At 42.2% G+C, this 25,196-nt stretch overlaps 2 protein-coding genes across 2 annotated transcripts in view; both read right to left on the reverse strand.

Moving 5' to 3' along the window:
* Positions 1-3,418: 3,418 nt before the first annotated feature.
* Positions 3,419-17,675, reverse strand: mapkapk3 (MAPK activated protein kinase 3). The gene is made up of 10 exons (XM_030729257.1): positions 17,367-17,675; positions 12,024-12,163; positions 8,930-8,994; positions 8,640-8,719; positions 8,405-8,531; positions 8,152-8,227; positions 7,909-8,033; positions 6,372-6,457; positions 6,207-6,287; positions 3,419-4,000 (listed from the first exon to the last, which is right to left on the reverse strand). Exons 1-10 carry the CDS (start codon positions 17,673-17,675, stop codon positions 3,845-3,847), a joined length of 1,245 nt encoding a protein of 414 aa, XP_030585117.1. The 3' UTR covers positions 3,419-3,844.
* Positions 17,676-18,408: 733 nt separating this feature from the next.
* Positions 18,409-25,196, reverse strand: part of LOC115780317 (dynein heavy chain 1, axonemal-like) — a 35,959-nt gene continuing 29,171 nt past the window's right edge. The window contains exons 63-78 of the mRNA XM_030729445.1: positions 24,908-25,133; positions 24,568-24,763; positions 24,301-24,452; positions 24,012-24,208; positions 23,753-23,897; positions 23,468-23,626; positions 22,799-22,930; positions 22,452-22,622; positions 22,128-22,307; positions 21,772-21,948; positions 20,988-21,158; positions 20,711-20,841; positions 19,957-20,101; positions 19,455-19,661; positions 19,022-19,256; positions 18,409-18,652 (exon numbers count right to left, since the gene is read on the reverse strand). Coding sequence (XP_030585305.1) covers positions 18,531-18,652; positions 19,022-19,256; positions 19,455-19,661; positions 19,957-20,101; positions 20,711-20,841; positions 20,988-21,158; positions 21,772-21,948; positions 22,128-22,307; positions 22,452-22,622; positions 22,799-22,930; positions 23,468-23,626; positions 23,753-23,897; positions 24,012-24,208; positions 24,301-24,452; positions 24,568-24,763; positions 24,908-25,133 — 2,746 coding nt within the window. The 3' untranslated portion in view covers positions 18,409-18,530. The remainder of the gene's footprint in view (positions 18,653-19,021; positions 19,257-19,454; positions 19,662-19,956; positions 20,102-20,710; positions 20,842-20,987; positions 21,159-21,771; positions 21,949-22,127; positions 22,308-22,451; positions 22,623-22,798; positions 22,931-23,467; positions 23,627-23,752; positions 23,898-24,011; positions 24,209-24,300; positions 24,453-24,567; positions 24,764-24,907; positions 25,134-25,196) is intronic.

A 25,196-nucleotide genomic window follows, 5' to 3' on the forward strand; every position in this document is an offset into this window, starting at 1 on the left:
CTGGAGTCAGGAGGAAGGCTTTGGACAAAAATGGTAGTAACGAAGGAGCAGCCTACCTGCCCTCTGCACCCTCCTACAACCCCTACACCCCACCCATCTATAGGCAGTCGGCCCAGCCCTTACGGGGCTTGACTTTTGCTGTTTTCGCGTGACATTTATGCTTTTACAGATTTAAAATGCACACACTGCAAAATAAATAAATAAATAAATAAAAATTAAATTGTACGGGTCTCCACAGTTCATACCATAACAATAAAAATTGATAACTCATCCAGTTCATGCTTGAACATGCTGTAATATCTTGTTAACCTACTTAAACAATGCAAAAATGAAGAATCATATCACTTATGATCAATCCAAATCCTGAATATTTGACAAAGTTCAAAAACTTTCCAGGAGTAGTCAAACTTGCAGAACCTGTTTTCTGTAGGAATCTTATCCTATTCTGAGAGTTTATCACCAGAATTGGATAAGCGGAAGAGGATGGATGGATGGAAATAAGTACTTTTTTGGTCACCATTAATCAGAACATAATGATTTAAATATCTGTAAATGTTTCTACAGCTTTGTCTGAGGTGTGTATTAGAGTTGTAGTAAAGAATTCTCTGAACTCACATACAAAGCTATGAAATGAAGCACTCATGCACTGAGCTACCTAGCACTGTGACCCTCTGGAGATAATGTAAGCATCATGTGACCTGCCTGTAAGGACTTGAGGCTATTTTGGTGGCAGTGATGATACCCTCACCAGCAGCCTATAATACTGACGATGATGAGAATAATTGTGAAGTAGGGCCTGCAACTGCAGATCTGTGAATTAATGAAGACAGCCGCACATACAAACACGCACAAAAGATGAGAAAGGAAGACACTGGGGAAATGATGTGGTCTACACAGAGGAACACGTAGAAGTGGAAACGGCTGGGGCTCAGGAGGCCTCAGACAACACAGGCTATTCATGACAGAGAGGAGGAAAACAGTGGAAAGTCACGTAGCTCTCCATCGACCTTCAGCACATTCTACCCTAAAGGCTAAAGAGATCAAACCTCCACCCTACCCACCCCATGCTCCTCCTGTCAGCCTCGCACCCAAGCCCTCTCAAAGTATACTAGTTAAACCAGTTTTGTGCTGCCACTGAGCCTGAGCCTAAGCTGAGATGCCATTTCTTAAAAAAACATTAAGCCCATCCCACTTCATGGCACATGGTATTTAAGGCTGAGAGAACTTTAATTTGGGCAGTACTGAGAGAGATACTGTATGTCTTCTATTGCTTTTTGGCTGTAGCAAAACTACAGTAACAGTAGTATTAATGAATCAATCAAAGACGCCATTTCTGATCCCTGGACTCCTGAGTAATCTGGGATGCAGGCATGCTTTTTATGTTATTCTCATGCTTTTGGTGTTTGCAATCCTCTGAGCACAGGCGGATCCCTTTTATTTGCGGAATTACGCAAAAAAAAAAAAAAGGAAGTGTGAAAGACACTGTTATGTCAACATCATATTAGTAATTCAGACATGGTGGTATGTCATGATTGGACTTGTCTCTGTAATATGGCTGACTAACAAAGAAACAATACCTTAGTGAGGGAAAACGTAATTGTGCTGTAAAATTCCATTCAAGGAAAGCTCAGACTTTGTTTTATTCTCAGAGCCTCTAAACTTTTTATGTTCAGAGAGCCTCAGAGAAGAGCCGTGCAGTCATGCTGTAATTATGGCAACATCGCGCATCTAAAACCAGAAAAGCCAAGCAGCTTTTTCTGCTCAGCTTCCTTCCATACGCACTAGGATCACGCGATCAAAGTGGGGTAAAGGTTGCTACATAAACATGACAATGTTGACCTTTTGCAGTTGAATGGCACGTCAGATGGCTGCGTCCCACAGAAGTACTCCACTGCTCCTATTTATAGCAGCCTGACAAAACCTGAAAGACACGACCAAAAAAAAAAAAAGTTGCCACATCCGCAGAAAACATGTTTTAAAAAGGGTTACGTTTAAAAGTGTATTTAGAACCACTGCATGGATAATTCAGCATCTCTGCAGAGTGGATTCACCTAACATAAGAGGTTTCCTGCCATGTCCTGCTGAGGTTGTATTGCAAAGCAAAACTGTAGCTACTATTTACTGGAAGCACCTCCCCACCACAATGACACACAAGAAATTTCTCAGGGAAAGTGACACAACTTGTCTGTGAAACACACCAAACTGTTACCCCACTGCAGCTTACTAAAGAAACACTCATCAGGCCTAACACTAAGGCCACTGACAGGTGAAGTGAATAACACTGAATATCTCTTCATCATGGCACCTGTTAGTGGGTGGGATGTATTAGTGAGCAAATGAACATCTTGTCCTCAAAGTTGATGAGGAGGAAAAATGGGTAAGCGTAAGGATATAAGTCCAAGGAAGGAACACTGGTGAACCAGTGACACAGTCATAGGCAGCCAAGGCTCACTGATGCAGGAAGGTTGGCTCCTTTGGTTTGATCCAACAGGTGAGCCTCTGTGGCTTAAACTGCTAAATAAGTTAATGGTGGTTCTGACAGAAAGGTGTCAGAATACACAGTGCACTGCAGTTTGTTGTGTATGGGGCTGCATAGCAGCAGACCAGTGAGGGTGCCCGTGCTGTCACCCTCCTATAGAACCAACAATGAGCACATAAACATCAGAACTGGAGCACAGAGCGATGGAAGAAGGTGGCCTGGTCTGATAAATCGTGATTTCTTTTACGTCACGTGGATGGGGAACACCTGGAACCAGGACGCACTATGGGAACAAGGCAAGCCGGCACAGGCAGTGTGATGCTTTGGGCAATGTTCTGCTGGGAAACCCTGGGTCCTGCCATCCATGTGGATTTTACCTTGACATGTACCACCTACCTAAGCATTGTTGCAGCCCATGTACACCCTTTCATGGAAATGGCATTCCCTGATGGCTGTGGTCTCTATCAGCAGGATAATCCACCCTACCACAAACCAAAAATGGTTCAGGAATGGTTTGAGAAGCACAACAACGAGTTTGAGGTGTTGACTTGGCCTCCAAATTACCCAGCTCTCAATTCAATCGAGCATCTGTGGGATGTGCTGGACAAACATAGAGGACCAATCTTGAAACTTACAGGACTTAAAGGATCTGTTGCTAACATCTTGGTGCAGATACCACAGCACACCTTCAGGCGTCTAGTGGAGACCATGCCTCAACGGGTCAGGGCTGGTTAGGCAGCAAAAGGAGGACCAACACAATATTAGACAGGCTGTGTGCTGTCTCTCAGCACTCCATTCATGGGACACAAGGCTGATCTGCAGCAGTGATGCTAAGTAAAATATTTTACCTGACTGGTGCTTCATTAAAAAAATAGTCCTTCACATTGAACAGAGGCAAGATTTTATTAATAATAACGTCAATATTAGACTTTGCTTGAATCCTAAAACAAAGGCAACAAAATAAAGATCATATTAAGACAACACAGACAATAATGAGCATTTTAGTTTCACATTATGTCCACAGTTGGTTTCTCTGTGTGCCATCTGCACACATCTGCATAGTTACACCATAAAACAGGTAATCCAGCATTCAAATACGCAACACATACCACTACAAATACCTCATTTCTACACACAGGTTCTCTTACAAACAGGCAGACCCCAAATTTACATTAGTACATAAAATAATCAAAAACAGAGAGCCCTGCGGTGAAAACAAATATGATATCATGTCTCCATGTCCCAAAAATATCCAGCTTTAACGCCAGTGTTCTTATTGTCTCTTATTTCAGAGCACACTTGCTTGAAGTCGAGTCTCTCAGAAGTCTAAAGCAGCTCTTGAATCTTCCACCGAAGTTGTTATTTTCACTGACTTTGGCAAACGGTGGATCCACCCTTGGCCCCTGCAGCGGCCTTCTTGCGCCTTTTGTTGAGCAGAGGGTTGCTGGAGGTGTCAAGATCTTTGATTTTCACCTGGTCATAGTCCACACGCATGGTCGCCAAAGCGCTGGTCATCTCTTCCTGTGAGACACAATGATTAATATTTTTATTGATATCTTCGGACACAGAACAACGTTGTTTACATATACCAGGGCGCAATGATGTCGAGCATGAACATATTGTATACACCATTAACTTAAGGCTGCGTGTTTTCAAGAGAAGAGAACATTAACAGAATACCTCCAAAAAGTAATAATAATAATAAATTAAAAAAGAGAAAAAATAATTAATTGAAAAAAAAAAAAAAAGATTATAAGATTGCAGAACGAGCTTCCACCTCGGTCGCAAACATCTACCGTATTTGGGAAAATCTGCACCAGTCTGGTTTTCAGTAATGACATCTGAATGCCCCATTGAACTGGATCAAACTCAGGCGGGCACATATAGAGGTTTTGTGAATGATTTTCAGGGCTGTTTCCCACCAGTGGTCATCAAAAACCAACCCTAGTTCACGCTCCCAAGCTTTCTTAGTGTTTGTAATTAAACACTCATCATATGATTGAATCGAGTTATAAATCCTTGAATTTAGCGACATTTGGAAGCGACGCCTGGAAGTATCTAAAAAGATGAGAAGGTGGAAGATGGAATTCGGAAGCGAGATCTGTGTTCCTCGGAGATACAAGGCAGAGCGTTGTGTCGAATGATTTAGCAGGTGCTCATGGCGTTTCAAAATAAGGCTGCAAAATATTACTTTTTACTAATGACAATTAACAAAAAACTTCTAGGCTGCTCTTCAGCCTGCTAGTCTGGCTCTCAAGGTAACAAAATTCACCTGCCAGTGCTCTAAAACTCATGAATTTACACGATTTATCTTCTTTTTATTTTCCAAACAAAACACAAAGTGTAAAAAGGAGAAATTGAGGTTTTAGTGAGGAATCTTTGCTGCAGTATGTCTCAGCAGGGTACAGGCACAGGTGATAGCCAAAAAAACTCTGAGGACATAAACCCCAGTGAGCCTGCATTTTTTTTATGTTCACATATCAAGATTGATATGGCTAAAAACAAACAAACAAACAAATGGAGATGGCATGCAACATTAACCAGGGAAGCTTTGGAAGTGCCGATAAGCTGAATTTATTACTGCAGGATGGTCTCAGGCTGTTTCCAGGCTTTATTCCACACTAAGATAATCAGAGCTGACTTTTATCCTTCCATTTGTCATTTTTCACATCTCTCAGCAGGAAAACAAATGAGGAGGTTTCCTATAATGTTCGCTATAAAGGCTTCTGCACAGTGCACAGAAAATAAACAAATGTAGAAATATTTTTATGATTTTAAAGAAGCCAGAACAGGCCTCAGTGAAAACTCTTCATCCTTTTTGCATTTATTTTGAATAAATGTCAGCATAAAGGCCGCACCCCCCTTTGACTCGTTGCTTTTTGATAAACTTTTTTTCTTTTCCATGAGTGCAATCTGACATTTTTACGCAATGCCGCAGCACCCATTGGAGAAATGAACAGCGGCGTATTGTGTACGTATCATTTCGCTGAACGGCCTTTTCATACCTTATCACGTTAAACCCGTTTATTCAGCTGTTGTGAAGGAATGCGCAATTCGACGTGCTACTAAAAAATTGCATGTGACTGACATTTTGTACAGCATTGTTGAATGAACTTGATATGAGGAAAAAAATGGTGTTTTCTTTTCTTGACTGGAAATCAGAGTTTGGAGGAACGTCAAAGGGGACGCTAAGCTTAGGTGTGCGTGTGTTAAAAATTAACCTGTAACTCATACAGTCGTACGGACTGTGACCGCTTCTTCTCCCTGCTGGCTGTGGGGAGATAATCGAGATATAAGGACACAAGGAAAGCAGTGCTCTATATGGACAGCCTCACATGCCACTCATTATAATCATTAAAGGGCCTGTTTAATGATTTTTACACATGAAAACCTGCTTACAGGCCATAACAGTATTTGTTGTTGCATACGTCCTCTGTGACCTGAACTTTTTTATTGATATGACTGTAAGTGGCCTTTAGATGTATTTCAACTTGGACATAGAGGCTTCAAATTTCAGGAGAAAGCCTTACAGAAAACAACAGGACAGACTGGGACATTCTGGAAAATGAACAATCCAATATTTTTGGAGCTTACCTCACGCCGGTCTATAAACCACTGTGCCATTTACTGAAACCCTACTGCAAACTGTAAGTTTTAGTAGCCCATCATTAATGAGCTGTAATGCCAACATGTGGCCAGAGGGGGACAATGTTGCAGTGTTTCTGACCTTCACATCCTCCCACATCTCTCTGTCTTCTGTCAGGACCCGTGTGGTGTGCAGCGGCGTGGAAGGAACCATCATGGACTGCTGCCGAGCCAAAACACACACACCGATGAAGACATATGCAAACAGATGCAGGAGACAGCACACGAGGCGTGTACGGGTGCTTACATTGATCCAGGGGTGGTTCATAAACTGAGTGATGGTCATTCTCTCGTTTGGGTCTGTCTTCAGTAGCTGGTGGATCAAATCTTTTGCTGGGAGACACAAAGAAATGCAAAGATAACAAAATGTGATATTTCAAGCCGACTTTGATGTGCTGTTTACATTTTAAACTTATGAACACTGTTTAGATACGTTTTGATCATATTATGCCTTGTGTCTTTTCATCTGTTTATAATCACGTCACATGACAATATTTCACCTCTCTTCATTAGCCATATTGCGCTAAAGTCTTGAGCCGACATTCATTTTTTTCCCCATTTTTTTCCAGGAAAATGGGAATTAGAGGCAGCGATTTATTTAAACATGTACAACATACATGAAAATCCAGCATATACGGCTGACAAGCAGTTTGACGGCCTGGTGAGGCCAGTTCCTTGTTATTCCATGTCCAATTAATTAAAAGATTTGGAGTTGAACTTGTATTTGGCAGCAGCTCATTGGAGCTTTTGATATGAGACTCAATGAGAGGTCAGTGCAAGTGAAGGAGGCCATCATCAGGCTGAAAAAGCAAAATAAACCTGTCAGAGCGACAGCAGAAACTTGAGTAGAAGCCAAATCATCAATATGGTGGATTCTTTTAAAAAAGAGTGAATGCACCGACCAGCTCAGCAACACCAAAAGGCCTGAAAGACGAAAGACAACTGAAGTGGATGATTGCAGATTTCCATCATTAAGAAAAACCTCTTCACAACATCTAAGCAAGTCAAGAACACTCTCGAGGAGGCAGGCGTATGAAGTGCACAGGGTTTACAACAAGGTTCAAGCCCTGGCTTACACTCAAGAACTGAGCTCAGATTAAATATGCCAGAAAAATCTGGTTCCAGAACGATGGAGAATGATGAAAAGTATGGAGGACATAATCATCATTTAATGAATACTACATCATCTGTCAAACATGACGGAGGCAGTGTTGTATCATGGGCATGGACATGACTGCCGCTGGGTCACTAGTGTTTATTGAGGATTTCACTGCTGGTAGAAATAGCAGGATGGATTCTGAAGTGTACAGAGTTACACTCTCTGCTCAACCCAAGAGTTTCTCAAGGCAGAGAAATGGGATAGTTTTCAATGTCCAAGTCACTTGCCTGATTTCAGCTCAACAGAGCATGCATTATTAAACAGAAAACTGAATTCAGACAGACCAACAATCAAGCAACAAGTAAAGGCTGCAGTAAAGGCCCAGCAGAGACATCTTAAGGGAGGAAAAACAGCATTTGGTGATGTCCAGGGGTTCTAGACCTCAGGCAGTACTTGATTAATGATTAAAAACAATCCTTATATTTAAAAATGATGTTAGTTTGTCCAATTGCTTTTGAGCCAACTGAAAACACACACACACACACACACACACACACACACACACACACACACACACACACACACACACACACACACACACACACACACACACACACACGTTTTGCTGTTTGTCAGAGACTCTGTTCAATCTGTTTGTGTTTGTGCTTTATTTTGAGTTCCTCACCTTCCTGTGACACCTCCGACCACTCGGGCTTAGGGAATTCATACTGGCCCATCCTAATCCTCCTCTTCATCCCAGGAGAAATGGCTTGGCCTGTGTTCGAGTAAAATGGAGGGAAGCCGCACAATCTGCAGACACAAACGTGGCGAGACCATCACAACGTTTTAAAATCCAAATGCAGAATGCATCATACACAAACATCTGTGGCGACATCAGTGCTGCCCTCCACACAAATAGAGTACTCACAGGATGTACATGATGACGCCCAGAGACCACATGTCACATGACTTGTCATACTTCTCTGGACCCAGAACCTCAGGAGCTTATCAATAGGAATACACACACACAGAGACACACACAAAGACAACATACAAATGGAGATTAGGGCAGAGGCAAAAATGGGCTCGGCAGCTTATTGTTTTCATTTTGAAATGTCTGGCTCATCTGTCAGGATGGCAAAAAACAGAAAATCTCAGGGGAATAAAGTAAAGCATCTTACCCACATAGTACGGGGTATAACAAGGGGTCTGCAAGGGATTGTGCAGTGTGGTCTCTTTTGCAAAGCCAAAGTCTGTCAGTTTGAGGATTGCATTTCTCTCTTTGCATGTGTACAACAGGTTCTCTGGCTGGAGGTGGAAGCAGCAGATGAAAACAAATACATCAAACTTTCACTAAACTACCCGCACGCGATCGCGCACGTCGTGATTTCAGCACTGAGCGTCATCTCTGCATACCTTGATGTCTCTGTGTGCAATGTTAATGTTGTGGAGAAACTCGATGGCCGTGCCGATGTCCTTCATAATCTCAGATGCCTCTGGGAGGAAAGAAGCAAACATTCTCTCTCAAACCAGAAGCAATTCCAGCATTAAAACAATAGGAGGCACAAACGGAAGAGAGATTACAACGTTAACGACAGAGAGCGCAGCATTGGTTCAGTCAAAGCAGTGAAAGTGGGCTTGCTTTAGTTAACACATCTGATCCATGACATGTGTCTTCTGTGTTCAGCTCCTCCAACAGGCCTCACCTTTTTCAGTGAACGCCTGGTCTCCTCTCACCTGGATTCTGCTGAACAGCTCTCCTCCCTCCATGCTGGACACAGCCATGAGACAGGGAGAACACAGTGATCAGTGTATTTGTATTAAAGACTGGTAAGCACATTTCAGCTATTACACTTGTGATATATCATATTTGTAAATTGCACATTAACATCATTAAACATCCACTTGCTTTTACTCCTCAATTTTTCAATCAGTAATGAAAAAAAGGGTAATTTCAAAATGGTGAAGTGTCCTGTCATGAGCAGGGTTTTTCCTGTATGCAACAAAAAAAGGTTTTGGTCTTCCCCCAAAGAACACCATAAATATTATAAAAACTTTTTTTTTTAAAGGGGGGTTTCTTGGGTGCCGGGGTGGGTCAGTGGTGGAGCAAGCGACCGTGTTTGCCACGAGGCTGGAAGCAGGCAGCGCAGGTTCGAGTCCCAGCCTGTCACTCTTTCCTGCATGTCTTCCCCCACCTTCCTGTCATATCTACACTGTCAATAAAGTCAGTGTGGCCAAAAAAAAAAAAGTGTTTTTTTTTTTTTTGCTTAATTATTCTAAATCTATTAATGCTAGCAAACTATTTACTCATGCCATATAGATGACATATAAGCCATTAATAAGAATAATGTTTTGGGGCTGCTAGTTTGTGGCTGGCATAGTTTTAAGTCTTGACTTCATTGTGGAGCTCCCGTCACTCTGTCCAACCCTCTGACCTTCTGGAAAATGGTTAAAGAAATATAAGATACACACACACACACACACAGCTTTTTGGGCAAGTGACTATTTTTGGTCATTTCTACTTTATATACGATCCCCATCCCGCGCCTCAGTGAGGTTAAGAAGCAAGAAGAAACGGCCTCATGTTGTATAAAGTTATAATGTGTATGTTGTAATATTCCAAGAAGTGATGTAATGAGTCTGTTGTAATGTTCTAAAATATATGTTCCTTTCACCGTGTATGTGTTTGTCTTGTACTGGCTGATTCTTAACTGTGTGACAGCAAAGGAACAAAAAACAAAACAAAAAATGAAATGATAAAAATACTGAGTAAAAGTGAAACTAAAAAAATGGGAAGAACGCACCAAATTCTTACTAAAAAGAACAGGGTTTATATTAAATGAGTATGTCATAGTTAGTCTTGTAGCATGTGTGATTTAATAACACAGCATGTTTATAACAGCATACACGTATGGTTTCAGCTGAGTAATGTTCAGAGCCTCTCACCACCATAAATATCAGCGTCTTGAACCAGATAATTGTGCTTCTCATGTCACACTTTCATTACACGTCACACAAAATCACCCTTCACCTTCACTTCTATGGAAAAATGTGTTGTCATGTCTTCTCAGTTGCATTAAGTAAGCGCGTGGTTCTTGTGGTTCACAGATGGAATGATAGGTGAGGGAGAAGTGGGAGTGACTGTGTGCTAAACTATCTGCACTGGACCGTGCAGCCGCCTTCCTCTGACCCTCGCTACATACAGGAAGCGGCGGCCATTCTCTCAGTGCGCGTGCTGACAACGTCGCTTCGCACATATAACAAATACCCGCCGTGTCGGGCGATGCAATGTGGTGATGACACTCTAATGTCAGTATTAGAAATGTTGCCTACAAATGCTGGAATACCAGAATAGCTGGGTACTCACCCAGTTTGTAAGGCAACACACACACACACATGCACGCACGCACACGCACACACACACACACACACACACACACACACACACACACACACACAGGGTTATGCATATATTAATCTTAACCATTGCTAGTTTCTAGACCCCAACCTTCTTCAACCTTACAACATGCATTCACCACATGGAGAGACAACATTTTTGTCCTTTTAAGGAAGACATTTCCCCACAACATGAGTAATACCTGAACCACACACACACACACACACACACACACACACACACACACACACACACACACACACACACACACACACACACACACACACAAACAGACACACTGTTTAGCAATGCTGCTGAATTCCTTACAAACAGTTTATTGTGACACATGAAGCCCAGATGGAATTCTGTCTCTATGTTACCATCCGAGCGGCAATAGCACCTCTTAAAACTGACCTTTAACTTGCATAAAGTTAAAGGTTGCTAACACTCAATGGTACAGACCTTATTATTATGTAATAATGCATTTGCTACATATGACATGCAAATGCAGCCACTTGACAGGAAGCAGCTGGCGAGCGCAGGTTGTTACTAATCACACCTAAATAAGACTGCCTCGTTAACGGCACCGGTAACACCTGTTTTATTTTGCGTCAGAATGGCTGCGCTGAAAATGGCCTCACATCTACATAATGTCTGAGAAAATGGCTTCACTGAAATATGATATAATCGCTGACCCAGGATAAGAGCCACAGATGACATAAGCGTGTGTCCAGCTCTAATCTTACAGCGCGTCAGGAAAAAAAAAACTAATGCTGTCATTTGACCATCTATCAGATGGCATCTTAGACCTGTGTTTAGCCAGTCTAACACTTTCAGCTTGGGTTACTGTTATCTGTGCAGTTAGAGTGTCACAGCAGTGTTGACTTGTGGTGTTGACAGTATCTTGTTGGAAAAAACATGCGGGCATGTTGTAAATCTTTATTCACTACTGAACCTTCTTTTCTTTGTTTGTCATGAAGCGCATCTAAAAACCACCAGTAAAAACCTGTAAAAATGATGCAGGGCTACTTTGACCCGCTCTTTCCTAATCTGTAAAGGTGTAACTGTGACACAATTTTATGCTGTCATTCATTCAAAAGGCGCTTGCAGTCAAATAAAATTCACACCATCTTGTTAGAACTCTTTGCTCCTAGTCAGAGCTGTGACTTATGGGAATCTGTACCCACTCTGAGCTCTGTTTTTTTTTCCCACTTTCCTGACATTAAAACAGTGATTCATTGATTCATCCCACAGAATAAAAATCTCTTTAATGTCATGTTTTCAACAAACTAGAAAAAAAGACTTGCTTTAAGTTTCAAGACATAGTTTTTTTTTATATAAATGGTCAAGCTTTGAAAAGGGTGTGCTAACGGGTCGGTGAGATGGTGAAATATGAATCGTACCACTCCATGATGATGAGCAGACACTTCTTCCCATGATACATGTTCTCATACAGGCTCAGGATGCGAACGATGTACGGCCCTCCTGACACCCGCCAGTGAAGCTCCACCTCTCGTCTTGCTTTGGGACTATCATAGAGAATCTAGGCACAGAGACACAGAGAGAAAGATAGACACACATTCTTTATTTGGACGTCTTTGGAAACCTGCATAATGCAACATATTTATATTAATGGATGTGCCAAGCTAACAAATAGATAAATCAATACTAAATACGGTTGTGGACCAAGAACGTGCATCCTCTTTACATGTCCGGACATAATAACAATCATCTGGTGCACAGCAGGGCTTAAGATGAGGTAAATACAACGTCAAATGAACTGAAAACGTGACATATTTCACCGTGTCATTATTTATTTGACAACAACTCAGCCAAAATGCAGAAGCAGTGTCTGCAAAACTAAGCACGCCCTTACTGCCTACAAAGGAATTAAGAGGGTAAGTAGCAGCCAGATGATGCTAATCAAATGTACTCGATAAACTGATCATCAGCAACCGTGAGCACCTCTATAAAAACAGACGTTTTGGCAGGTTGCTGGTTTGGAGCATTCAGGAATGTGTTAATGCAACACCAAGGAGGAACGATATCAGCAGTGATCTTAAAGAAGCACTTGTTGCTGCTCATCAGTCTGGTATTAATCTGATAAGGATTATAAGGCCATTTCCAAATAAACTGAAGTCCATTATTCTACAGTGAGAAAGATTATTCAAGACAGCAGCCAATCTTCTCAGGAGTGGACGTCCCAGCAAATCTACCCCAAGTTCAGACCTTCTCAGACTCTACAGGCCAACATTCAGGACAGTACAATTAGAAAACGACTGAACAAGTGTGGCTTGTTTGGAAGGGTTGCCAGGAGAAAACCTCTTCTCTCTAAAAAGAACATGGCAGCATGACTTAGATTTGCAAAGCTGCATCTGAACAAACTGCAAAACTTCTGTAACAAAGTGGAGATGTTTGGCCATAATGCACGACACCATATTTGGTGAAAACCTAGAACAGCACATCAGCACAAACACCTCATACCAACTGTAACTGTAACAGGAACGATGGTGGAGGGGTGGTGACTTGGGCTTGTTTTACAGCCACAGGAACTGGGTACCTTGCGGTCTCTGAGTCAACCATGAACTCCTCTGTATACCGAAGCTTGGCCTAAATTGGTTCATTTAACAGGACAATGATCTCAAGCACAGCAGCAAATCTACAACAGAATGACTGAAAAAGAAAAGATTCAGGGTGCTGCAGTGACCCAGTCAATGCCCAGAGCTCAAAACCTGACTGAAATGCTGTGGTGGGACTTTGAGAGAGCTGTGCAAAAATGAAGGTAACACTGTAAAGAAGAGCGGGCCAAAATTCCTCCACAATAATGTGAGAGACTGATCAAGTCATACAGAAAATGCTTACATCATGTTATTGTTGCTAAAGATGGTTCTACAAGTTACTGAATCATGAGGTGTTCTTGGTCTGTCACACACTACTTCTGCATTTTGGCTTAGTTTTTGTTTAATAAATAATGACAAGTTGCATTATGTCATGTTGTTGTTGTTCCTCTGAAGTTGTACTTAAAATTTTTTGAACCTGTAAAGGATCAGATGGTTTTTTCTCATGTCCTGTTCCCTGAGAATGGAACAAGGGTGTACTTTCTTTTCAAAATGTGGACCGTTAATTTCAGCTCTAATGTCAGTATTAGAAATGTTGCCTACAAATGCTGGAATACCAGAATAGATGGGTACTCACCCAGTTTGTAAGGCAACACACACACAAACACACACGTATACAGCAGGTGGGAGACTTTGACATAGCACACAGTCAAGGGGTATTTTTGGATGTGACAGTGATGGAGTGATCTCCTGCTGTTCACAAGGCCAGTCTGCTTACAGACTGAGCCTGGAATACTCACGCACAAGCACAAGCACACACACACACACACACACACACACACACACACACACACACACACACACACACACACACACACACACACACACATACACATACACACACACACACACACACACGCACAGAGGTTGATTTGCTGGTGTAAGACAGACACACACACACACACATAAATCTACAGCATGTTACAGCTGACTTTCACAAAGTGAGAAAAGGATCTAGTTAAACAAATTTTTCTTGGAAACTCCAAATGCCGGAAAAAACAGCTCATCCGTGTAGCGCCTTTTTTTCTTTTTTGCTTACTAATGTCAAAGAGGAAGCGAAGAGTTCAGAGGACTGCAGCATGTTAAAAGAAGAAGTTGAGGGTTTCCGGTGTCTGATCTGCTACTATATGCGTCCCATTTTGTTCACCCTCACCCACTTGCATTGACTTTAAGCAAAGCAGTGGGCAGATTTGCTTTTGCTATGTAATTTACAGCTTAATGACTCCAATCAAGAGCGGATAGTTTATGAGCTGGTTTCCTTAATTTCCTGCAGTGAGCCCGAATCTGCCCTAATAAAAAGGGATCGTGTAGATTAAACACACTCACTGCAGGAAAACAGTAAACGGGACACAGCCCAAGGAGTCAGCGAGTGAGACAGTTAATCTTCAAAAGGATTTTGTTCTTATTTGAAAGGCCACATAAACCAGTCAACGATGACTCGACACTCAGACGTATCAGATCTGTGTCAGGGGAAGCTTAAGAAACACTGAGACACACACCTTTAGCTGATAACGCCCACTGAGTTTAACCACACGTTACCTCTCACACAAACCTTGCTTAACACACACACACACGCACACTTTAATTGCTCTAACATGTTTACACTCTATTAAATATTAGTAATTTCAGAGTGCTGGTCTGTATATCTTCATAAAAATGTAGTTTATCTTTACAACTTCTGCCAATAAAGATCTGCTCGCAAAGGCTACAGCAAAGCGGGAAAGTTATAAGCAGGAGTGTGTGTAAATGCTACATGACCAGAAAACATCACAGATTTCATTTTTCCAAAGTGGTACACTGACTGACTGATGCTGACAATCCTAGAATCACAGTTTTTTTTTCTTTTATGATGATAAAAAAAAAAACTCACTCAAAAGATGACAACCTTTGGACTCAAGCAGAAAAACACCATATACATTTTTGTATATGGAAAGTTTAAGCAAGATAGTAAAAACATAAAGTTCCTCTGTGCTGTAAAGGCACAGAGAGAGCAGAGTGATCCCAACAAGACACATCGAGCTTGGTTGGTGAGGTTTAAAACCCTCAGGTCATCCAGAGACCTCTGAGACTGATTCATTTGTTTAACTTGTTGGAGGGAGTCTAAACAAAGGTCATTTTTTCCCACACAGCCTTTAACCACACCAGTGGGCATTTCCTTTATGGTTTGGTCAATTTACACACTGAAAGACATTCATGTGTGCACAAGTGTGCTGTAGGGATAACCACAGGCTCCAGACTCACTGATAAGATTTTAACTATGAATGAAACAGACCTGCGGGTCATACAGCGTAACCTGAAAAGGCACAATGTATGGAACAATCACCGGCCAGATTTGTGCTTCTGTCTTAATGAGAGAGCTCACAAACCCAACCAAACAGCGCAGGTCTCTCTCTCCCTCAACCGCTGTCATTAAGTAAGAAAAACAATCAAGATAACTTTAACCGGATTACATTAAAAGGATGGTTTTGTTCGAGCTCTGCTGCAAAATAGATTAAAGCCATATCCATCCATTACATTTAGCACCGAGAGCAACACTTAATTAAAAACCCAATGGGCCGGCCCCAACTCTGCATCAGATCAGCCGTCATAATTTAGCTTGACATAAAAAAATTAAAATTAGCTTAAATGGCACATCATCCATAACAAAAAATCCGTCACTATGCTCCGCATAATCCCACTCATAAGTAAAGAAGCACACACCAAAAGAAAAACTGCAGCAGCTACAACAGAAAAGACAGACTGTAACATCAGAAGTGTCTCTTTTGTCGTCTCGAACACCTTTTAACAGGATTTTCAGAGAGCAGAAGACGGTCAGAGGCTTAATGTGGTGCGTTTGTGATGGTCCTTTTCCACTTGGGTCACAGTGATCTGCTGAAAGCTTTCCCTTATGGAATAACGTGGTGCAGTGAGACAGCACACACACACACACACACACACGCACAGACACACACTCAAAAAGCCCTTTTAAGAGAACCAGTTTTTTGCGTTTCAGTTCTCTTATTACTTCTGAGAAAAGCAAAAACTTGCTGGATTCAGTTCAGCAAGTTGCCTGAAGATTTTTTTCAGCAATATGAGTCTTTTTGTTTTCAGTAATTCTTTCTGCAGTTATTTCTGAGCAGTAATTGTGTTATTTTCCGGTCCCACCCTAACATGTAATTGTAATTTTCAATTTCCTTCTGATGTTTATCCCTCCTTTTCAAATGTTTGCCTTACTTTCAATCCCAGAGTTGGAGTAAACTCTCCCTTTGACACTGCTGCCTGCTTTGGCAGCTCAGATCCAGATGGATTACTGTAAGCCAGTAAATCTCTCTCTGGGTCTGTGAAGCAGTGGTGACAGGTGACAGCCTGACGACCTGTGCATGTGTGCAGATGCGTGTGAAGGTTTCCACCGCTCCCAGAATAAAGTGTCACCATCAAAATCCGCGTCCCTTTGAAGCAGTGCAACACATAGTTCATGGCTGGGTGACCACACACCCATTAACTTGCATCTGACTGCAATAGGCTGACCTTCCAGGAAACGCCACGAGCCATGATTATATCCAGCCTGCAGACATGTACATGTGAGCTCAAAGCATGTACAGTACATGTCAAACCCAGTATGATCAGCAGGTATAAAACCATCATTACACATGCATGGGCCATATATGAGAACACAAACACTGGTTTCACTGTGAGGAAAATTTTACGTCCATAGAGGTCAAAGTTCTTGATTGTTATCTACGCAAGTTTCCACTCATATATTTTAAACCCACAGGAGAGCTCCTAGATTCATATTCTCAGACCGTTTGGTACTTAATGACCTGTATTAGGTTATCATCAAATTTAGAGAATCAACATGTGATATAAACAAACACACAGACCCACCACCAAAATCCAACATAATAGACTGACGCCTGTTGTTCCAAATAGACTGACCAATCAGAATAGCGGGCAGCTGTGTTTTAATATCTAAACAAATTGAAAGATGAATTTGTATCAGTAACGTTTGCACCTAAAGCAAGTGTTTGTTCTTTCAGCTGGGATGATCTGGATCTATCGTTTAAAAAGCTAAAGAGTCTGCAGTTACGCTGTGAGGGTGTCAGTGTCAGTTTAAGACATAGTCCTGTAAGTGTCTGATGACTTCAATACCTTCAGCGCGCACTTCTCTCCAGTTTTCTTATTAAAACACTCCAGGACTTTGCCGTTGATCCCCAAGCCCAGAACCTGGCTGGAGACCCTATAATCGTCCGTTACTGCGTTTCGTTTTATGTCCAATTTGGGATAAGCGGGCATGGGGAAGTGTGTGGACTCGGCGTCCTTCTGGTCGGCGGCTGGGGGCTCTGCCGGCTGCTGCTGCTGCTGTTTGTCCCGGGGCCGGGGAGCCGGGGAGTCCGACTCTGCCTCGGCAGCACTTGGCGGTTGGGGAGCTTGTTCCTTTCCTTTTCCATTTTGCAGCATGTTTCACACCGACTTGTCGTCAACAGCGGTGCTCAGAAGGAGAAAGTGTGAGTAACTCTCCGGATTACTGCGATGACTCCTGCCGTCCTCCGGTAAACGCGTAAAGCTGAGACCTCTAACGCATCTGCCGGTCCTGTAAGGACCCCACGCAGTGATTCCACTGGATCTTCAGAGTTTTATAATTCACTCAATTTGGTGAAACAACACAACAGTTTTCTTTCATTAAGGCTCTGTAAACGTCACCGATCTCGGGCGGCTCTGCGCAAATTAATCAATTAAAATAAATTAATTAATTAAAAATCATTCTTATTTGGGGGAGAAAAAGCAGTGGCGACGATAATCTGTTGATCTCGGTTTCCCGTTGATCTTGAGTCCTCCAGCTGCATTCACATGGCCAGACACTGTCACAGTAGTTTAAGCGCCACCCTCCTTCAGTCAAGTCCTATTTCTCAAATGACCTATGCGGCCGCCTTAAAGGAGCAGGACGCATATTCAAAAAAACAGTGATCACTGTGGGGGGGCATAAACTGTAGAGGTGAAGCTAGGTAAATGTAATAACAGTATATCTGGCTGTGCAATAAAACAAATACAAAAAAACCGCAGAGATTACTTTCTGTTTATAACCACTGCAACAGGATCCAATTACCAAGTGATTTTGTGAAGTTAAATAAGCACAGAAGAGAATGCTGTTTTAATAATGCTTGTGAAAAGCAGTTTATTAATTAAACAGATTAAGGAAGAGTTTCAAATAACTAATTTCTGGTGCCACAGGGTGCAAATAGAAACCTTGTTTTTTTTTTGATTGGTGTGTTTTTGCATGTGGTTTTGCAAGTACATGAAAAAGTGTGCATGTGCTCAGTAGTCCAGTGCACAGATGAGTGCAACACCCCGTTTGATCCAGTGCTTCTGAGTGTGACGTGTTGGCAGCTCCACCGCGATCACATAGTTGGTAGAGTGGCCGGTAGTAGACAGAGTCCCTGCGAAAGCACACAGAGCAGTTCAGTGACTGAAAGAGGGAACTGTGTTAAACTGTTTCAGTTTTTTCACCGTTACACTGAGCGAAGAGTTTGTGAGTAGTCTAAGGTGCCAGCCCAAGACGTTGGCTTTGTGCGGTGGAAAATACTGAGCTGCACTTTCAGATGCTTCATGAAATTGGACACTCCACTGGAGTCTATTTTGGGTGAGTAATAAAACCAGCAAACAGAGATGCACACAAACGTATGACGGCACACCTACTGACAGAGATCGTAACTTGAGCAACAGTCTCACAAACATGGAATTTTTTACTAACTAATTTTTTCTCTAACTAATCTGAATCCCCTCACTCATTTCCTGTATATACTGACCGGCTCGTGTGAGCGTCTTGTAGATAGGGCATATATAGACCCCTGAGGTCGCAGGTTTTCGGTTGGGTTTGGGGATCAGCCAGATGACGGCCATTTGAGTGTAGAGCTCCTTGGGCCTGGACTCTGTGAGATGACCTGCCTTGTTATCCCAGCAAGCCCCCTCCAGGAATAGACCATGAATGTAGCAGCCTGTGTCTGGCATTTCTGTTATCTTTGACACTGACTTCACTATTACCTGAAAAATAAGGTATTACAAAAAAAAAAAAGAGGGTCAAGACCAGTGGAAACCATCTGCAACCTAAGGTTTCAAAGTGATTACAAATATAACAAAAGACAGTAACAGTTTATACACATACAGATTTGAATCAGCTTTCTAAATCTGTAGGGCTATTCTTTAAAATATCACTGCTAGTGAGGCAGCCTACGGTCTGACCTCAAAGTCAAATCCAATTGTGTCAATTGAGGTGCTGGAGCGACGGGCGTAATTCTGCAGGGTGCCAGTGAGAAAAGCCTGTGGGAAAAAGAAGCCGCTAATCCAGAAGACAGGTGGAATGCCATTAGAGATCCATCCCTGCAGGAAATTGATCCTCTGAAGTAGGTCTGATACCCAGGAGGCCAGAGGCTTCAGAGATGGGTAGGCCTGGAGAAAGAGAGCAGGTGAGGCAAAATGTCGCATAGGACGTACGCTCTGTGCATTCTCAGAAAGAGGAGGACAGAAACGTCACCAAAGTTTATTAGATTTTCTCCCCAGTTTCAAATATTCAAGTCTCAACTGTACGCAATCCAGCGATACAGAAAAACAGTTAATAAAAGGTTGATTCTCGAAAACACACCTTTCTGTTACTGGAATTGAAACAGAGGAGAAAGCATTCAGATGTGTAGCCCATTCTCCAAAGTGCATCACATGTAAAGTAACAGTTGTGTGTGTGCCTTGCCTTGGCTTTCCACATATCAGGCACCACATTGTTGAATAAGCTGCGTGCCATGAGCTCCAGTTTAGATGACATCACCACGAAACCTTTCAAAGCTTTCACAATATCACCGAGACTCCGAGAGATGACCTCCAGCAGCTTGTTATATCTGAAAGATAAAAAAAAAAAAAAATTCCTACTTACTAAAGCACTAATAACTATATGGTTACACTTTTCAGTGCAAACATAATGACTGGAATTATATATTAAACTTTTCAGAAAACCACTAATTGGTGTCAGTTGATGAGAGGCTGCCAGATGAGGTTGATTAATTTCTTTTTGTACATAACTGCTGCTAAACAGATAAGCATACACCTTGCAGATGGATGATGAAATGATGCTGTATGTTTTATTTTTTCTGGATTGTTCTTGAATATAACATAAAACCTTACTTAATGGAAAGTTTAAGTTTTACTATCCCATAGGAACAACAAACAAACTGAATTTTTGTTGATTGATACGAACGACTCTGGAGATACTATGTTAGATTCTGAGATTTCAAGCTTCCAGATTCACTGTGGACAAACTGCAGACATCAGCTACCTCAGCTCATATAAAAATATGATTACAAAGTTATTGTTTTTTTTTGCAGTAAATGTTGACATCTAGTTGAGTGGTATTCCTCTTAAAACCCTTTTTAAAACTTTACAGCAGAGTGAAATCACATTTTTTTGTAATCCATGTCATTTGCTGCCATATAGTTACAGCTTAATGTTACCTGATGACCTCCTGGACAAGTACAGTGTTCATGGACTCCTCATACAGGACCGGGTACTTTTCCACCACTTCTGGAATGTTGAAAGAAGGAGGGATCTTTTTGACAATGACTGCTACTATCTCCTCCACTATCTATAACACAGAAAGAGACACAGATCACAGACAGCACATCACATGCCCTGCACCTATCAAGCTCTATTTAATTAGTAAGCAATCAATAGCATGGTGCAAGTGGTATTAATAAAAACATCAAAAGAGAAGTGAATCTGTATCTGCACCTCTTCAAGAGTTTTACCCCCAGCAGTTGCCACTCGGGGCTGGAGATGAACCACAGCTTCCAGCAAGGCGAAGGCCTCATTCTGAGCAAAGCTGATGTTCGCGTTGTCATGGAGACCAAAGATCTCAGGTGTGTCATTGATGGGCAAACCACGAATGTATGCCAAATAACCCTAGGGTCAGAATTGCCATGACAACAAGTCACTCAGGAAGTCAGTGTTTGACATGATCTGAGTTAACATCTTACAGCAGATTTAAGAAAATATCTTTATTGGACTGCATTTATAGTCCAAGCTTAAATCACAAGCTTTTAGACTTCTCCACAATCTGTACAATGTCACAATCTGTACTCACAGCCTCTCTTGTTATATTCCCTTGTTTGTGAATGGCAGCGAGAAGAGAGAAAACAGTTTCGGTTGTTGTAAACTTGTTAAAGAACAAACTCACACAAAGGGAGACATACTGTGGCATTGCAGTAAATCCTGTGGTAGATATTTTAACTTCTCTGATCCGTGGCAACCTTTTCTGCTCTTTATGGTTGATTTGTATTTGAAGGTTGTGTGACTCATGTCCTACAGGACTGACGTTTCCCCCAGGCTTGCCAAACTGACCCTTACTTACAAAAAATTGTTACAAGTGCAACATTATGTATAGTAAACAGAGAGTTATCCTTTAATTCCCAGGCCAAAAACCCCGCACATAGTTTAACAACAAATGTAGACAAAGGTCACACATCACTCTCATCTACTTATCACATTCTTTTAAATGCTCCTGTGTTTATCTAACCTCGATATTCAGGTTTGTGTCTATTTGCTGGTACACTCCAGACGAAGAGTAGACATGATTACGACTGAGAACAGCAGGACAATAGAAGTCCTCTAGCACGCTGAGCAGGCATCGTCTGTCCCAGTCATCTGTCACACGGCCACCATAATTAATCTCCCCTGCAGTGTATTTTAGAACCTGGACAGGTGGAGGACAGCAATGGGAGACAGACAAATGAACATGCTCAGCACAGGCATATGGACATGCATATTCTCTACCTAAGACCAAAACTTAGTTTTCCTTCTACATGGTCTGTGTTTCTGCTTATGGCTTATACATCAACTCTCTATAGGAAACATTTCACTATCATATTCCACCTTGTACGGGATGTCCTGGTACTCATCCAGGAACATTTTGAGTTGGCTGATACAGATGTTCAGGTCACCATCAGTAAACTCATAGGGAATGTTGAAGCCCAAAGGGCCAAACTTTCGTCTCTCCAAAGCAATGCCGTGGAACATACAGAGCGATAGCAGCAAAGACTTGAAGTCTGCTTTCTAGACAGGAAGGAAGAGAGGAACCACCCATAGCAAATCAATGAACTACATGACAATGCTTTACTATATCTTCTCAAAGCAAAACAGCAGGAGTTAAATATGGGGAGCAGAGCAGAGTCACTGACAAAGAGTTGAGAGACAGACCTTGGTGGAGGAGGAGAGAAAATCATTAGTGAGCCTCATGTAGGCTTTCTGTAGGTTGGCCTTGATGCCCCTCGGAGGTTCAATGGTCATCTTGGATCCATTCTGCAGAACAGACACTGGGAACTTATTGCTGGGAAGACTTGTGAGCCACAGGCGAAAGTCCATGTGTACCTGCGCAGGAAAAGACAGGGTTCCCTTTTACTGTAAAGGAAGCACTCAAATCTGTAAAAGTGATTAGAAAGCTCTGTTCTGGGCCAGTCTAACATACACACACTGAGGATCTGTTTCGTACTGTATTTTGCATCTGGTTTACATTTGTGCCCTTCTGCATATGCTCTTGTTGTCACCTTTAGTGGGTCGATGTTTTCAATAAGTCTCTCCAGTGTAGGCATCCAGCTGGGTGCCAGATGACAGTTCTGGAAAAAGACCCAGTGACCATTTTCCATGGCATCGTGCATCATGCTCTCAGCCCAGGGGCCCTGAATCATACAAATGACAGCATTTCCAATAGGTTTAATCCTTATTAAAGAAGCTGGTCTTATAAGTAATATTTTGACTGTGGGTCTCAATGCATCTCCCTACAGTGAGAAGGATTAGGAGCACTCAATTCAGCGCAGACAGAAATTGAGAAAGGGGTGATACAAAAGCCCGGCATGAGCCAAGATTCTAACTCACGTAATTGCAGGTAATGTGATGCTAATGTATATTGAACGGCCACAGGGAGAGTGTGCTGCTAGAAGAACGTAGCCAGCAAGGTTTAAAGTTTGTGAATACTGAGTCTGGATTTATCGTACAAGCTGCACACGTGGTTGCTTTTTAAGCTCATTTATGGCCCCTGGAGTACATTGTCCTGGAATGGTCATAAATAGTGAAAACAATTAGCACACAAGTATCCATTCTCACCAGGACAAATGACAGTGGCCTGGTTTGGTGTGAAAATGATTTAGAGCAGGTCCTTTGGCTCAGAGAACGCATAAGAGAGAGTGAGAATTCCCAGGTACCATCCCAACACTGACCTGGCCTTGGCCTAGAGAGATGGCACTCATTTTCTTGGAGAACTGCATGACATCAGCAAACTTGTAGAGGTCAGCAGCAGGGTCAGTGCCAGGGGAGAGAACAAAGATCAAGGGAGTAGAGGAAGATGACTCTTTAAAAACAGCAGACAGGTCTGACGTCTGCAAAAGATGGAGAGAGAAACAAGCCATAAATGCTGTTGTCATATACTGTCATATCTTTGTGTCACTGCTCAAAATTGGGTTTTACCATGAACTTGAAAACAGGAGGGAGAAGAAGGACTCTACCTGAGGCTCAATGAAGCGGCGTCCAAGCTGAGCAGAGACAAAATCCTGCAGACCTTGAATGAGGCAGTCAGCCCTCAGACACCGCAGGACCAACAGCTTCTGGAATGAGTCCAGCATGGTGTTCCACGCTCCTGGGAGAGGCTTCCTGTAGGCAAATATACAGACACAAGCACACCTTGTTAGATGTTGACAGCATCTGCAAAGTACAAATGAAAACACAAAGTGTGCATGTGTTAACACGGTGTTTGGCTTTACATGCCTGTGAGGCTGGGAGCTGTCAAAAATTTTCTTGAAGCCCTCCTGATGTTCTGGAAAGCTTTCTGCTAGGTTGCTAAAGTTTTTCAGAGTGCTGAGGCCTAAAATGTCCTGCCAGGCACGCTCTGATAGCCAGCTAACTGGTGGGTTGTTCAGCTCTCTGACAGGCATTCCTCCAGACAGCAGGTAGCGCCACTCAGCCTGTCAAAGACAACACAGTGTCAACAAGCGTACTTGGATTAAATACAGACTGCTTAAAGAACATGGCAGAATCCCTTTACTCAATTACTCACCATATCAATTTTGTTGTCGTTCATCATGATACGAGTACACAGAAGAAACGCAAACATGAGTTTGTGTTTCTCAAACAAGCTGCGGCATATATTGCTGTACAGGCTGAAGGTAAAAAATTCAATGATGTTCCTGATTCTCTCCTTCACTGTATCTGTGTGAACCATGTCAAGAAACACCTGGTTACGTCTGGTTTTCTTATGTGCACATCATAAAACATATCTTCACACACATAGTTCTGTATATAATCTTGGAACTAATCTTGCTACCTGCTCGTTCAGAGTTGGCAATGGCAGACAAAAAGATGCCCAGGAACCACTCCAGAGAGTACTGGTACATTGGGTCAACATTGGAAAGATCTGATACGCAGAAGAAGAGGATCTGTGCACGCACAGCCACAGGGACATACTCCAGACGGGCCGTATCAATGTCCTGCTCTGTCTTTTCTGCTGCCATCACTTTAGCCTGCCAAGAACCAGAAAATGCATAAAAAATAGAGCAAAGGTAGCTTATAAGTTTAATGATGCATTACCAAAATTTTGTAAACAAACTTTTAAAGGAAATTATATAAACATTTCAATGTTCTATAAAGCTCTTCCACTGTCTGACCTTGATTTCTCCAGCTTTGATCTTAGAAGCCTCCAACACTTGGACGAGCTCCTCGTTGTCCACGGGGTTACCCTCCGTGGAGCTGAGACGGAACAATATCTCGTCCTCGATTTCTTTCAGCTCCTGCTTCATCTTGGCATTGCTGGTGATTAGCTGGTTCTTTGTAACCTCTAAGACTTGCTGCTCTTCAGCCACCACCGTCCCCAACAACTGGTCTTGAAGACCTCTGAATATACAGAGAATGCACAGTCACAAAAACTCAGACATTATGAATAACTTTCATTAACAG

The sequence above is a fragment of the Archocentrus centrarchus genome, chromosome 5 (genome assembly GCF_007364275.1).
Source record: "Archocentrus centrarchus isolate MPI-CPG fArcCen1 chromosome 5, fArcCen1, whole genome shotgun sequence".
Classification (NCBI taxonomy): Eukaryota; Metazoa; Chordata; class Actinopteri; order Cichliformes; family Cichlidae; genus Archocentrus; species Archocentrus centrarchus.

Excerpts from the sequence above, each read along its gene's own strand:
- mapkapk3 (XM_030729257.1), bottom strand. The coding sequence starts at position 17,675 with ATGCTGCAAAATGGAAAAGGAAAGGAACAAGCTCCCCAACCGCCAAGT. Across the intron at positions 8,228-8,404 it reads TTATACCCCGTACTATGTGG|CTCCTGAGGTTCTGGGTCCA; the intron begins GTAAGATGCTTT and ends CCTATTGATAAG. Across the intron at positions 6,458-7,908 it reads GTCGGAGGTGTCACAGGAAG|CAAAAGATTTGATCCACCAG; the intron begins GTGAGGAACTCA and ends TGTGTCTCCCAG.